The following is a 16,587-nucleotide window of genomic DNA, read 5'->3' as shown; positions in this document are numbered from 1 at the left end:
TGGCGGTTTCTCTGCTCCGCTCGCTGATTGGACGACAGCCCTATGACGTGTTCCCCGTCTTATAAACGCCCCTCCCTCCAGCCCCCAGTGTTGCTATTGGCAACACAGCAGTCTTTTTTTTCTCCCTACAGCTTTATTCTACAACACAGATATCAGATAAAAACATTAAAAAGCACATTTGTACAAAGCAGAGGAGTTATTATAGTTTTGAGATTTTCAGTTTTTATTTTTATTTAGTTTTTCAGTTTGCTTTTTTTTATTTCAGTTTAGTTTTAGTGAGTTTAACAAGTGATGAAGTATTTTTTGTTTAGTTTTTATTTAGTTAGAAAATGACTTACTGTCTTGTAAATTACAGGAGTGTATGCAGCTATGATTGCATGTTCTCCACACAGAGTATATTGCACAAATGACATATTGCAAATCTCACTGTGAAAATAAAAAATAAAAATAGAATATAATCTTTATTGTCATTGAATATTTTTTGGCATCGTGTGTTTAAAGGAAGCCGTCTCCGTCTTTCTTCCCACTCTGGTCTATGTGGATCTTTATTGGCTGCAACAACACAGCGTCTCACTGCCAGACTCTGCTTCACTAAGCGCCGTGAGACATTTATCTCCTCACAGACACTTTTATAGAGATGATGCCAGTAGAGGTTGTTTGAGCCGCTCTTCAAGTTTGTTTTTAAATCTCCTCGTTCTAAACTCTCAGCACCAAGGGACGATCCCACAGAACATGTAGAAATGTGTTTTGATTTCTTGTTGTTAGTCTCATTTTTAAAGTTTGAGGGATGTAAAATCACTTCTATGTACAACTTTATAATGGACAAACTGCATAGAAATATTACTATTATTGTTATTTTTATAATTATTACAAGTCCGAACATTTTATGCTGATTTCCTGCAAAGTTTTGAACTAATTTGCAGATATTTAATGGTTCTTCTTTTAGGATACAAGCACATCATTTGATCAACTGAGAAGATTTAGACAGCTTCATTAAGGATTAATCAAACATTGATTAATGACTGATGGGAATATATGAGTGTGAATTGGGCTAAAGACTAATTATGAGTCAGAATATGAACAGTATGTAAAGGTTTAAGAAAAAAAAGATCCAAATTCTCATGTTTTAGCTTCTTAAATATGAATATTTTCCGGTTTATTCAGTCTTAAACGCTACCTGGGAAGAAATTAAATAGCATTTCCTGGGCTTGGTGAAAAGGTTGCATGAATGTACAGGTCTAATAAAACAATTCAAAATAAATAAATAAAGGATGTGAGTATTTCTGCAGCACCACCAACAAAAATAAATAGAAAATATAAAGTTTTCAAGGCGATAACCAAAAGAAGATTCCTGTCTACTTATTACAACACAGTGCTTCAGGAATTATGAAGTTATAACCACTTAACATTAACACCTTTAACATTACCAGTATATTCATGCTAACCTGATCAAAGCCTACATTTACATCACAAACACCCATCACAGTGTCATCATGCAGGTGTGAAACTGGACACATGGTGGCGCTGTGGGAGCAGTGGAGCAGCTTTTACATTTCCATAAAGTTAAATTCAAATCAAACCAGTTTGTTGCCTAGCAGCAGCATCTCAACATGTATGGAGGGTTATTAATGCCACGAGGGACAAAGCAGAGTCCTCATCATGGAAATGACTCTGAGAGAAAATACAATAAATAAATCTAATTATTTGAGACTTTTTGATCATTTAGAGAAAAGTAAATTTCATAATTGGGCACAACAAAGACAGTTCTCAAATAATAAAACCTTTGAGTGTAAAAGTTTGAATATATCTCATCAGCATCACTAATCCCAAAACTAAACTCAGTTCATTGTGTCCAGAGTAGTTCTCATCAGAGAATACGCAGATCTTAATGATCTTCATCAATCAATCACATCAAATATATTTATAACCTGTGAAAACGTTCCTTTTGAATTTCAGAATTTCTTTTAATTTAAAGTTTTAGTTTCAGCATCTTTACAAAACTTCATCCAGTTCTCATCTGGTGCTTATCCCCGTTATGTTCAAACCTCTCTATATCCCCTCTATATTTTAAAGGTAGTTATGAGGATTTCTTTTTATGGTTTCATTAAGTTATTGTAATTTTCAGTTTCAATAAACTACATTTAGATAATTATATGTTATATTTTCATGTCTTAGGTAAAATATAACATGACATTGTGCAACATAATGTAAAAAAACAGACATAATATTGTTGAAATTGCTCATTTTTCATAGTGAATAGATGGTTTGTTATAGTAAAGATTGTAAAAAGATAGTAAAATAGTAATCCAGATTACTATTTGGTTTTATTGCGCAATCTAGTGGACAGAAATTGTAGTGATTTAAGTACTTTATATGGTGAAGGTGCCTCAATATTCTGTTTTCTAATTAATTAAACAGTACTATTATTATTAAGTTTTTATACCACACTTCACAACTGAAGAATGAAGATTGAAGTTGCTGGGTCACTTTAGAAAAATCATACCATTTGTAAGGGTTAAACTTGCAATAAAGAAAACACCATAAAAGTGTAAAACATACCGAGGCGAGAGTGTGAATATGCTGTGACAGAAACAATTATTAACCTTTATATATGTATTTCTCCTCCTCCTCCTCCTCCTCCTCTTCCTCGGCTGGTGTCATTAATCACCCTCCATACAGCCTGCACACTATTTTAAAAGCAGCACCGCGAACAGCACAGAGAGCAGAGAGGCTTCAGCTGCTGCCATGACTCCTCTCTGAGCTGATAATACACACTTACTGCTTTCAACCAGCCGGTGTGACTTTCTTCTCAGCATCTGTCATCATGTGACCGTCTGCTGCAAACGTTGGATTTTTTTTACTTTGCAGGAGAAATAATGAAAATGTGGATTTCTTTACCAAAGCTTGTGTTGAGTTAAAGCAGGTAAGACTCACTGACTGTCTGCTTTAACTGTGTTTAGGTGATAATATGGTTTTATGTTTTGCTCATTTGTTATAATACATTTTAAAAAATCAACATGTTTTGCAAGATGTTGGCAGAAAAGTCTTATTAAATCAGATGTTTTCTTATGCGTTATTACATTTAAAGTGACATTTAATTACATATGTTCACTCTGTTGTCTATAATCCAGACAGGAGTTTAGACATACTGAGGTGTGTGAGTGCAGCTTCACCCCAATAATAAAATATTTGACTGTAGTTCTACTCTGAAAAAATGCAAATCAGCGGTTTAGTAAATACTTTCTGCAGATTAGTGATGATCTAAAAATGCTGTTTTCAAAGAAGTCTTCACACTGACAGGAAAGTTATTCATGGTGAAGAAATGAAAATGATTTTATTTAGAATTTATTTAGAAACTGTCACATTTTAAGTCAGTGACCCAGTCATGGATATATATTAAAATACATGGATGTGGAATTTGTGTAAAGGCTAATTACACAATGTAAGGGACTGTATGCAAATTATTAGGATGGAGAGGAGACCCGACACAAAACAAACAAACCGTGTCCTCCCCATTGATGTTAATATTTGCCAAAAGTGTTTTATTATGGTCAGGAAACAGTGGAAGATGTCAGCACTGTTTTAAAATCCTGCACTGTGATGAACTGCTGTAACTTTAAGGTGGCTTTATAACAGAACATCACTGTATTTCCCAACAGACTCAGACTCACCACTAGTCTTGATTTCCCCAGAACATTTCCCCACAGGTTTAACCTCACTGTGGGTTTTATCTAACAACCCAAAGCTGCACCAGAAAAACCCTCTGAGTGGTGATGTGGGTGTAAAAAACCTACCAAACACTGACCTGACATCTAGCTTCTATCTGGCTTCCCTGATATCTAAAGGTAATTTGTTACACAGCTTGGGAGTGTAACTGATGAAGGCTGCATCCCTGATTCTCTTTCACAACAGATGAAGCTAAATATTGCAAAATAAGCCACATGTTCTCCAGGAGGACCGGTCAAAAGAGGGTTAGGGAATGCTGGTTATTAACAGGTTAAGAAGCACTAAAAAGTTAAAAAGTAAAAACATGTTTCATACTGTTAAAATCTAATGAAATTGGTTCAATCTTTATTATTACACTCTATGTAATTTTGTGTCCTTTGTGATTAAATTCACCAGATTACAATTATTCATTCTTAGAAGAAAAATTCAATATAAATGCTTACGCCTCTTATGCACTTCAGGGAATTTGGGCTCCCAAGTCTAATTTTACTGGAGATGTGATGAAATTCAAGGCTGTTGAATTAAGTGGAGAAAGAGAGACAGCAGAGACAAGCCGGTGTGATCATTTCTCAATCCTCAAGTCAGTGGAAAGATGGATATAGACATGCTTTTTTGTTATTTTCTATCATTTATAAACTATAGATGGAGGACAAATTAAAGGAAACACCAATATAAAGTGTGTTGGTAAGGTGCTGGGCTTCTGTCTGTAAACTCCATCCTTCATCTGGTGTTTGGATGATGATGGTGTTGGGTTGAGATGTGGTGACTGTGAAGGTGAAGCATCAGATTCACATCATCTTCATCCTCATCGAACCATTCAGTGGATGGAAGAGAGAGAGCTCCCATCAGGATAGAAATGTTTCATCGCAGGATAAACTGAGTCCAACCTGCTGAAACTGCCAAAGACAATGGCAGACAGCAGAGTATCATCATCCGCTGTGCTGAGAAGGTGATGTGCTCCAACCAGGCGGAAGTAACTTAAAACTGCATTTTATCAAAAGGCCACCAGGGGGCGACCGTTTTGGTGTCAAAAGGACTTCCGTCTCTATACAAGTCAATGGAGAATTCACCAACTTCTCACTTGATTTCTAACCTCAGTAAACGTTTTCAAAATGTGTTTATGGTCTCAATCGCTAGTTTAAAGCCTTCTTCAATGCAGTATGATGTTCATTTGGGACATTTTGGCCTCCCTGATTTTATATGTGACGATAAAGCAGGGTATGCATTAGGGCGTGGCTACGTGGTGATTGACAGGTTGATTGGTTCACAGGTTCAGGAGGGCGCCTCATGCTCCTCCTGATGCCAATATAAGTAGAATCCATGTTTTTATTTTTCCCAGCATGCACCTGAAATTTTCAAGATGGCGCTGCTCAGATCCGATACTATTGGCCTCCGAGCAGCAGTCCACAAACCAATGGGTGACGTCACGGATGTTACGTCCATTTCTTATATACAGTCTATGGTTACAACCTGCCACAACTCCAGGACATCAGGGTTATTATAGTTTTGAAATTTTCATTAGTTTTTATTTTTCTTCTGTGAACTTTTACACATTCCTTCACAAAACTCCACAGCTGTTATATGTAGAAACAGACATTTTAAACTTATTCTTACAAAAACGTTGTAATACCTTCTATTGTTAATGGGTTGCTCATGTTTCTTGTATTTTGCAGCACTTTTGTCTGTTTTTGTCCTCCCACTATGTTTATCGTTACGCATCATCAGACCAGATCAGATTCCTCGTATGTGAAAACGTACCGACTGCAGACCTGTGGCTGATTCTGATGAATGATCACAGGAATAGTAGCATTAGATCCATTAATTAGGTAAGCCAACTAAAATATTTAAAAGTGGCAGCAGCCAGAGCTCAGCTACAAGTAGGACACTGCCAGAGGCTCCATCTCCTTCACTTCTACTGTCTGTTTTACAGATGTGTCTCTCAGCTTTCTTCTGTCTCTCTGCAGCCTTCACACCTCTTTACTGACTTTACTTTCCTCCTTTTATTCTCCTTTGATTCATTCTTGCTGTAACTGAGATTAAGTGAGGATATTTTCGCTCCTTCAAAAGTCCACTTGATGTCCAACAACACCACAGACTTCTCTCTTTCCTCCCTTCCTTTTTTCCTTCCTCCATCCCCCTTTATTCCTTCCTTCTGTCTTTCCTTCCCTCCTACCTTCCTTCCTCCTTCTTCTTCCCTTCCTTCCTCCTTTCCTTCCTTTTTCCTCCCTCCCTTCCATCCTTCCTTCCTCCCTCCTTTCCTTCCTTCCTTCTTTCCTACCTCCCTCCTATCTTCCGTCCTCCCTCCTTTCCTTCCTTCTTCCTCCCTTCCTTCCTTCCTCCCTCCTTCCTCCCTTCCTTCCTTTCCTCCAGCCTCCCTTCCTTCCTCCCTCCTTCTTTCCTCCATCCTTCCTTCCTTCCTTCCTTATTTCCTTTACTCCCTTCCTTCCTTCCTCCTTTCCTTCCTTCTTCCTCCCTCCCTTCCTTCCTTCCTCCCTCCTTTTTCCTCCCTTCCATCCTTCCGTCCTCCCTCCTTTCCTTCCTTCTTCCTCCCTTCCTTGCTTCCTTCTTCCCTCCTTTCCTTCCTTCTTCCTTCCTCCCTCCTTTCCTTCCTTCCTTCCTCTCTCCTTTCCTTACTCCCTTCCATCCATCCTTCCTTCCTCCTTCCCTCCTTTCCTTCCTTATTCCTTCCTCCCTCCTTCCTTCCTCCCTCCTTTCCTTCATTCTTCCTCCCTTCCTTCCTTCCTCCCTCCTTTCCTTTCATCCTCCCTCCTTTCCTTCCTTCCGTCCTTCCTTCCTTCCTCCCACCTTTCCTTCCTTCTTCCTCCCTTCCTTCCTTGACTCGAGGACAACAGGAGGGTTAAAGCTCCTGATTTAAAGAACATCATAATAGTAGAAATGGATTCTGTGTGGGAGCGTTTTTAGGCCTGATATTCTCCATCTAGAGGCTTTGTTATAATTTATTACTTTGTCTCCTTCTTGGCCAAAAGTCAATCAAGAGTGACTTAAAGTGCTCTGTCTCTCCTCCAGCTCCTCCCTCCTCCCGCCATGAGCGCCTCCTCCAGCTCGGTGGTGGAGGCGGAGCTCTACAGCGTCAGCGCCTCTCCGCTGTCTCTGGACTCCAGCGTCTTCTTCTGTGACGCGACGTCGTCCTGCGTCAAAGACTCGCTCGACTTCTTCATCATCAACGTCGGCGGCAGTCGCTACGTTTTGTCCCAGGAGCTGCTGGCGTCACATCCGGAGACCCGGCTGGGGAAACTGGCCTGCAGCAGCCGCGACTCGGCGCTGGAGCTCTGTGACGACGCAGACTTCCTGGAGAACGAGTTCTTCTTCGACCGCAATTCACAGACCTTCCAGTAGGTGGCACCGTTTCAGCCTTTGGGATTTAAAACATAATCATTTAGCCTTTTTTAAAAAAAAATGTAATAAAGCAGATAATGTAATAACTTTCCAATAACGTAATAAAGTGTCTGAACCAATCACGTATTCATTTTTTGCTAATAATGTAATAAGTTATTAAATTATGAATTAAATGAGTTATTGACTGGTTATTATGTTATTGGCCTTTACAAATGTAATAAATGGAGCTGACAACATAATAATATACTAAAATCACTTTATTTAAGTTTCATTTATTGGATATAAAGTGTCACACTTCCATAGTCAGTCTTACGGTTAGGTCTTTCTAACAGTTGTATTAAGTTGGGGTCAAATAGACCTGTTTTCAAATTTTATCATCAATTTACGTCAATAACGTAATAACTTTGTACATTATTGACAAAAAGTTATGTTATGTATGTAAAGTTATTGGCAAGTTATTCCGTAATTGGCTTAATTACATTTAAAACGGGCAAAATGATTACGTCATCGGGCAAAATGATTACGTCATCGGGCAAAATTATTACGTCATCGGGCAAAATTATTACGTCATCGGCCATTATTACGTTATTGGACACTACACATGCATGTTATAACACTTTAAAGTCTGTGTAAAGTCAATTCATTGATTTACTTCTAAACATATTATACATGTTGGAAAATGGTTACAGAAATTATATGAAAAGGCTGATAACTGATAACTATGCAGTACTGAATTGTGGAGATAGAGCCTTAAACTGAGGTGGTGACTTTGATTGACAGGTGACACTTGGTAGGGGGCGGGGCTTCAGCACACTCGGCGGCCACTCCCACAGCGTTTGGGAGCTGAGACAGAGGCTGATTTTTACACAACTTTGAAGCCTAATTTCATATATTTGGCGATATTTTTAATCATTCAAATTTGGCAGGGTGGTTAACAACACACTTTTCTGTGGTATGTCAAACTCAGAACACATATTTCTTATCACTTTACACGGACTTTAAGTCCTCCCTCAATTCAAAAACATGTTTTTGGAGCCAATCGTGGTCCAGTAGGCAACTTCCTCATAAGTGTGACGTGGAAACTTGAAGCCTCAACACTGAGAATGAACTTTGAAGTGAATTAGGAGACGTCTTGTGTAATGTACAAATATTTCTGAATGAAGGAGAAGGAGCAGATGTAATAGCAAGGGTTGTAAACTAGGTAAATAAACATTTTTGCAGGAAATAATCTAAAGCAGAGTATTTAAACATGACTGGAGGGGAATTTTAATGTAATTTAATCGAAAAAATATATTTTCTACAGTCAGAAGTTCCTACTAATGACGAGGAAAGAGGGAACAAGTGTGCAAACATCCAGGCAAATTATTAGATGCAACACAAAAACAAAACTCATTGCAGGGTTCAAAGGAGTGAGATCTGCTCTCTGTTAAGCTCCCAATAAATAAAGAGGATAAAGTTATTTATTAGAGCTAAACAGTGTGCAGACCTCGCTGCTTTGTACCCTGCAGGGAATGCCTGAGACCAGCTACTGTGTATATGAAGTGTTGTCCAACCATGTCTGAAGGCGAAAGTGTTTCTGGCTGCCGCTGTAAGAAGAGCAAGAAACCATAACTCACTCAAATGTGGAAAACTGAGCACACATACACACAGTCTGTGTTTGAAGATATTCATTCTGTTACACTTAGTTGTTGACATGAAAAGTAACAGAAAAGAAAGCTTGAGAGAGTTTCAGTTGTGTGATTACAGAGCTGGTCATGTAAACATTAAAACACTGTTAACAACATATCAATTAAATCTGGTCTTTAGTTTAAGTCTTTGGAAGACTTCACTTAAGTAAAAGTACTGCAGTATTATGAGTGATGTAGTATGCAGTATTACAGTAAAAGTACTGCAGTATTATGAGTGATGTAGTATGCAGTATTACAGTAAAAGTACTGCAGTATTATGAGTGATGTAGTATGCAGTATTACGGTAAAAGTACTGCAGTATTACGAACGATGTAGTATGCAGTATTACGGTAAAAGTACTGCAGTATTACGAACGATGTAGTATGCAGTATTACGGTAAAAGTACTGCAGTATTATGAGCGATGTAGTATGCAGTATTACAGTAAACGTAGTGGGTTTGTCGCTGAAATATTGGATTGGTACAGTAAAGTACAAGTACCTCAAACTGTACTACAGTAAAGTAGAAGTACCTCAAACATCACACAGTATAAAGGAACCTTTAAGTGTTTGTAGTTGTCAGATTGTTCACTAGAGTCTATAATGTGGAGCTGAATGTTTTAAATGAATACAGTTTAATATAATACATATAATACACGGCTTACATACAGCTTTATTTAGGACAGAGGACGGTGCTCTATCTCTCATTAAGACACATCTGGACTGTGTTCACCTGACTTGTCTGGTGTGTTTCAGCCTCGAGTCAAACATTAGCTTGAGTTAGAGCAGCACCTGATGTTAAAACTGGAGGTCGTCTTCACAGGTTTGCTCCTGTTAACTGATGACGTTCGCTGTTTATGCCCTTTAAAGTGTGATTCCTCTCGGCTCTCGCCCCAAAATAAGCTGTAAATTATGGGATCAGCTGTGAAAGACATGAGGAAAAAAGTTGTGATTCGTTTTCTTTCACTGTCTTTATTTTAAATAAGAATCCCTGGATTAAAACTCAATCTCCACCTAGAAATAATAAGTGTTTTCATTATTTCATTATACTTATATTCTATGCTGCCAAACGTTAAACATATAATACTGCTCAGAATGTGATTTAAACACGAGGATTTAGCGAAGATTTAGGAACGTAACACTGATTTCATGGAGCAGAGGCTTGCAGCTTTTTCACTAACCCTAAATTTTGTATGTTATTACCAGGCGGGGAGTTCCGGTCCTCTGAAATGAGGCCAACGCGGAAGTAACTTAAAATTGCATTCTAACAAAAGGCCACCAGGGGGCGACCGTTTTGGTGTCAAAAGGACTTCCGTCTCTATACAAGTCAATGGAGAATTCACCAACTTCTCACTTGATTTTAAACGTTTTCAAAATGTGTTTATGGTCTCAATCGCTAGTTTAAAGCCTTCTTCAATGCAGTATGATGTTCATTTGGGACATTTTGGCCTCCCTGATTTTATATGTGACGATAAAGCAGGGTATGCATTAGGGCGTGGCTACGTCGTGATTGACATGTTGATTGGTTCACAGGTTCAGGAGGGCGCCTCATGCTCCTCCTGATGCCCATATAAGTAGAATCCCTGTTTTTATTTTTCCCAGCATGCACCTGAAAATTTCAAGATGGCGCTGCTCACATCTGATACTATTTGCTTCCGAGCAGCAGTCCACAAACCAATGGGTGACGTCACAGATGTTACGTCCATTTCTTATACAGTCTATGCTACAACCTCATGAATAACTGCCTGGAGAAGCTTGTTAGCACTAATGCTAGTTCAATCACATGATCCTAGTCTTTAATGTTGAAGCGGCTCCTCAAATGTCTCCTGACTCATCTGTAACTATTTCATGTTGGTCAGGTTTCACAAACTGAGAACAAAACCTGATAACAAAAACAATGAGCTTTAATTTGAATCCATGTCTTGCTGTTACAGAAGAGTTTCTTCTTGTAAACTGACTTGTTGCTGGCTTCTTTGACTCAGTTTTCTGCATCACTTTTTGGAAACAATACAGTTTTTCCATAAACCTGGACTACTTTTTCTGTCTCTCTCTGTGTTTCTGCTGCAGGTATGTGATGAACTTCTATCGGACGGGTCACCTGCACGTCAGAGAGGAGCTGTGTGAGATCTCCTTCTTGCAGGAGATTGAGTACTGGGGCATCGACGAGGTTCGTATCAGCCCCTGCTGCCGTGAACGTTACTACCGCCACAAGGAGCAGAAGGAAACCCTCGACGTGCAGCGAGAGTCCGAAGCCGATGACACTGATGAAGACTTTGTTGGCGCCGCTTGCCCGGCTTTCCGCCAGCGCCTGTGGGACCTTCTGGAGAAACCTGAATCATCGCGCGCCGCTCGCACTTTTGGCTCGCTCTCGATCTTCTTCGTCGTGGTGTCGGTTATCAACATGGTGCTCATCTCGCTGGACTTGGAGGACGTTGAAGTGAGCGGTTTCGGTGCAGCTCTGTTGTTTGACGCCCTGGAGTACGTGTGCGTGGTTTGGTTCACGGGCGAGCTGGCGGTTCGGTTTCTCTGCGTGAGGGATAAATGCCGCTTCAGCAGGAGCATCCCTAACGTGATCGACCTGCTGGCCATCCTGCCGTTCTACGTGACGCTGACGGTCGAGAGCCTTCACGGAGGAACCACCGAACTGGAGAACATGGGCCGCGTGGTGCAGGTCCTCCGACTCCTCAGGTCGCTCCGCATGCTGAAGCTGGGACGACACTCGACAGGTAAACAGCTGATTTTAAAAGATTAAACCGAAAATGATCCGGTATATGTCGACTTTCAGGAATGCTGAGGTTCTTCAAATTCTAACGAAGTTTCTTCTGATCCTTTTGCAGCAAATATTCGGCTTATTTTAATAGTTTTGCCCATCATTCCTACTGATTATGAACAAGCCTTAATTACCTACTGGGCAAAGTGGGCAACTTCTCAGATGCCTGGGACCCTAATAGTTTTTTTCCAGTGGCACATTTAGCCAAACAATGACGTGTTGATTTGTGTTTCCATTACCAGTTTCAACACTAATTCGTGCCATCTCCAGAGTCGGGCCAAGGTTTAGTTTCTCCTCTGTGTTTCTGTTTGTACTTTTCAGATATATGCTTTATTTTATTGTTTACTTTCAGCTGTTTTGGAGCCACCTTAAGTGCTAGTGCTGCTTCATATTAAAGAGACAGGAGCTAAAACGACCTGTTAATAGACAGAGGCTGAACTGAGCGGCTGCATAAAGGACCAGTAGAAGATAAATAAGGAGTTTTTAATTAGAAATCATGTAAAGATATTCCAGTAGAGACACAGAATATTAATATAGAGCTGGAGATGTGTCCTGTGAAGTGTTTCTGTTTCATCCTCAAAGTCATGGAAGAAACATGGAAGATACAAACAATAAAAAATATAAATCCAAACTTTGTGTTTGTTAAACAGCAAAACAGAAAATCTCATCAAAAGGTCCATTTAGAAGCTGTTCTGGAGCTGTTAAGCACATCACATGGTCCTCATCAGCAGATCTTCCATCGACTCAGCAAACTCAATGTGCTGATAACTGAAGTTCTGCAAGTATTTTAGAAAGAACCAAACAAACAAGAGAAAGTGAGTATTTTTTAAAAGCAGATGCTAAAAAGTAGTGATAAAAGCTTCAAACTAGATATGAGGACCTGTGTTGTAGATGGTCCCTGACCCGGTGAATACGAGCAGCAGCAGCTGGAGGAGTCGAACATGCGTGTTAACAATGTGTTTCCAGCCTGTCAGGGGATTTCATGTACATGATGTGAGACAGAAAAGGGAATTGAAATTTTCCGTGGTGAGAAGCTGCTGCTGTGAGATTACAGCCAGGAGGTTTTCTAAGGACGACCAAGACGAAAAGGGAAAAAAAATCATATTTTGGCAAAATTCCTCCAAGAGATGGAGGGAGGAGAGAGACGGAGTGTGTGTTTGAGACATGATGTGTGTGATTATATGTGCATGAGCGTATTTGTCAGGCTGCGATGTATAAGCTTTGATCTGGTGATTTTGGGAAGGATGACGATCCCTGGACTAAACTCATGAATAATCAAAGAGAACATGGAGGGGGAAGGGGGAGTGAAAGGAAGAGGAAAAGATAAAGGAAAGCAAATATTGAACGAAGAAAAAATAGTGAATTTAAAAAACAAAGTGTTGTAACTGTTTACAGCAAAATGAAAACTTAGTTGCATGCTTTATTTCTTTCTTTTCTTTCACTTCTGTTTAGTTTTGACAAATTGTGACTGGAACAAAATGTAAAACATCTACAAATACAAATGTTAAAATGATGAAAAACACATTGGATGCAGCCAAACTGTCCCCACAATACATATTTATTATAGATATTCATGCAAACATGACACAGATTAACAGATTTTTCCCTCAAACAATTACACAAGCATTGAGTTTAAGTAATATTTTGAGGCACTTGTACTTTACAGGCGAGAGTACCGGTCCTCTGAAATGAGGCCAACGTGGAAGTAACTTAAAACTGCATTCTATCAAAAGGCCACCAGGGGGCGACCATTTTGGTGTCAAAAGGACTTCCGTCTCTATACAAGTCAATGGAGAATTCACCAACTTCTCACTTGATTTCTAACCTCAGTAAACGTTTTCAAAATGTGTTTATGGTCTCAATCGCTAGTTTAAAGCCTTCTTCAATGCAGTATGATGTTCATTTGGGACATTTTGGCCTCCCTGATTTTATATGTGACGATAAAGCAGGGTATGCATTAGGGCGTGGCTACGTGGTGATTGACAGGTTGATTGGTTCACAGGTTCAGGAGGGCGCCTCATGCTCCTCCTGATGCCCATATAAGTAGAATCCCTGTTTTTATTTTTCCCAGCATGCTCCGGAAATTTTCAAGATGGCGCTGCTCAGATCCGAAACTATTGGCCTCTGAGCAGCAGTCCACAAACCAATGGGTGACGTCACGGACTTTACGTCCATTTCTTATATACAGTCTATGGTACTTCACTGTAATATTTCCATGTGATGCTACTTTCTACATCTCAGAGGGAAATATTGTACTTTATACTCCACTACATTTATTTGACAGCTTTAGTTACTTTTCAGATGAAGATTTGACACAATGGATAATATAACAACATTAACATTTGTGATAAAATGCTCACAAATCTTCATCATGATCAAGTCAGTTGTTCTATTCACTTTTTGCATTTTAGTCTATTGAGTGAAAACAAACTGGAAAAAGTTTATTTGCTTTGATTCGGCATCTTAAAGCTTTTGCAAATGTGAGAAGCAGCACTCTGCAGCAGGATGAGCTCATTTCAAATCCTCCTTAAACTTGGCACCAAAGCTCATTTCTTCGTCTCTCAGAGGAGCGCGGAGACGTGACAAGTCATTCTGGGGGTGTGAATGTCGCCCCTGTGAGCGGCTTACATGGGAGTGTATTTATACATTTGCTGTTATTTTCTCCTCAGCGTCAGTCCTCAGACTCACTCGGCTCTGTTTAGAGAGAGAGAGAGAGAGAGAGAGAGAGAGAGAGAGAGAGAGAGAGAGAGAGAGAGACAAAAACCAAATAAACAAACACGAGAGAGATGAGAGAGAAATGAAGAGATGATTACTTCGCCGTCGCTCACACACACGACCCGGAGAGAAATAACAAGGAGACGAGTTTCATTATGAAAGGAGACACTAACACTGCTGCTGTGAAGGAAAACACGTCGCTGTTGTTGTTCAGATATCATTTAAAGTTTCCTCTTAATAACTAATCAGATGGTTTAAAAATAGAACATTTCCTCCTGCAGCAGTGTGTGTGAATGAATTAATATCACAAAAACTGAACAAACGTGATAAACTGCTCAGTAATTGCTCAATTTGAAGCAATTCACATTTAATCTGCATCCTTTTCATCATTTCACAGTTATAATAATAGTAATGATACCTTATAAAACATGCTTTACATACAATTAGAAAAGACAATAACATGCTTACAATGAATAAAATATAATAATACAATTTTAGCTGCGAGCAGTGTTGATCAGGCCCTCGCACATATAAACTCACCACACCCACGATATATAATAAACACTCAAGATTTTGATAACTTCATCACTCATCACCAAGCTTTAAACTGACACTGGGCAAATTTGAAATTGGTGGGGTTCAATTTCTTGGAGGAGTTTGTTAAAGCACGAAGCGTTGAAATGGCAAAAAACGGATCCAGAATTGACTTCCTGTTGGACTTATGGTATGGCTCCAAGAGACTTTTTTGTGCGTCTGGTCATGATGCATACACATACCCAATTTCGTTCACCTACGTTAATCTGGAGGGAGGGGCTTCAAATTTGACACCACGCCCATTTCTGTGACCCATAAAATATCGAATTTTTCACCACATCTGGTGCGTGTGCAAAGACTTTTTTCGATCATGTTTCCTTCAGGCTACTTTCTGCTGGAAACCTGTTTACACTAACTCAGTTCTGATCGGCCCAAAGTCTGTGTCATTTAGGTAGAGTTCTGGTGAGGAGAGAGAGTGAACATTATGAAGATGCAAATCACTACTAAAGAGGGCCTTTTTCTCAAGAATAATAATAATTTCTTCAGATCCAATAGGGATGATAAATCTAAAGATAAAATAAAATGCAAGTTATCAAAACCAGGAATAAAATCAACATGAACAGGTCTAAAAAAATGTCTTCCAGTAGCCAGACTACCATACTATTTAGCGTGCCAGATAAAGATTATGTCCCAATATGTCATCATGTTAAATGCAGTATGCCAAAAATAGCAGCATGTCCTACTGGTTGCAATTATCCTTTGCAGTATGCATGCCAGTCACATCAACTGAGCCGCTGAGAGCTCTGACCAATGATGGAGCCCGCAATTATATGAATCTAAAGCCAGAAGACTCAAATGCACAACTCAGTGACATGAGGATGGAAAGTATATGTGATTTGTAGTTAAACTTTGTAAATCTTCCTCTGTCCTCGTCTCTGTTCAGGCCTCAAGTCTCTGGGTATGACCATCGCTCAGTGCTACCAGGAAGTCGGCCTCCTGCTCCTCTTCCTCGGCGTCGGCATCTCCATCTTCGCCACCATGGTGTTCGCTCTGGAGCACGACTTCCCCGGCACCACTTTCACCAGCGTGCCGGCCTCCTGGTGGTGGGCGACTACCTCCATGACCACAGTGGGCTACGGTGACATCCGGCCCGACACGGCCGTGGGGAAGATGCTGGCCTTCCTCTGCATCCTGTCGGGGATCCTGATCCTGGCGCTCCCCATTGCCATCATCAACGACCGCTTCTCCGCCTGCTACTTCACCCTGAAGATGAAGGAGGCGGCGATCCGGCACGGCGAGATGCTAAAGAGGCTGGCTCGAGGTTCGATGGTGGAGGCGACAGAGGGTGGTGCTGGGGGAGGCGTGAACCTGAGGGACGCTTACGCCAGGAGCATGTTGGAGATGGTGAGGCTGCAGGGACGCGAGAGGGCGAGCACACGGAGCAGCGGCGGAGAGGAGCTATGGTGGTAGAAAAGCTCGGACCTGCTGGACAAACAGAAAGGCTAACTGCTGCAAAGACCGACTGTCCTGACCTCTGACCCCTCTGGAAGAACTTACTCCTAAAGGAAGGAAACATTTCCTCACACTGTGTGGTTAGAGCACCCGGAAATGTATATTTCTTCTATTCAAATTTTAACATGTCAAAAGGTGCACATAGGTCTTGTCTTAAGAATTATGTCAGAACAATTACCCTCTGAACAAAGCTGCAACAATTACTTGATTAATCAATTAGTATATTTATTAATTTTTCAAGTAAATACTCTTGATGTCAGCTTCTCAAATGTGAGAATTTGTTTTAGCTCATTTAGTTTTTTGGTCAAA

At 40.1% G+C, this 16,587-nt stretch overlaps 1 protein-coding gene across 1 annotated transcript; it reads left to right on the top strand.

The window, feature by feature from the left end:
- The first annotated feature begins 6,759 nt into the window (after window positions 1-6,759).
- On the top strand, window positions 6,760-16,236 carry kcnv1 (potassium voltage-gated channel modifier subfamily V member 1). The gene is made up of 3 exons (XM_062423026.1): window positions 6,760-7,079; window positions 10,815-11,473; window positions 15,710-16,236. The coding sequence occupies exons 1-3, from the start codon at window positions 6,772-6,774 to the stop codon at window positions 16,234-16,236; spliced, it is 1,494 nt and encodes a 497-aa protein (XP_062279010.1). The 5' UTR covers window positions 6,760-6,771.
- The last annotated feature ends 351 nt before the right edge of the window (window positions 16,237-16,587 follow it).

The sequence above is a fragment of the Scomber scombrus genome, chromosome 7 (assembly GCF_963691925.1).
Source record: "Scomber scombrus chromosome 7, fScoSco1.1, whole genome shotgun sequence".
NCBI lineage: Eukaryota > Metazoa > Chordata > Actinopteri > Scombriformes > Scombridae > Scomber > Scomber scombrus.
This window is presented reverse-complemented; position numbering and strand designations above follow the sequence as displayed.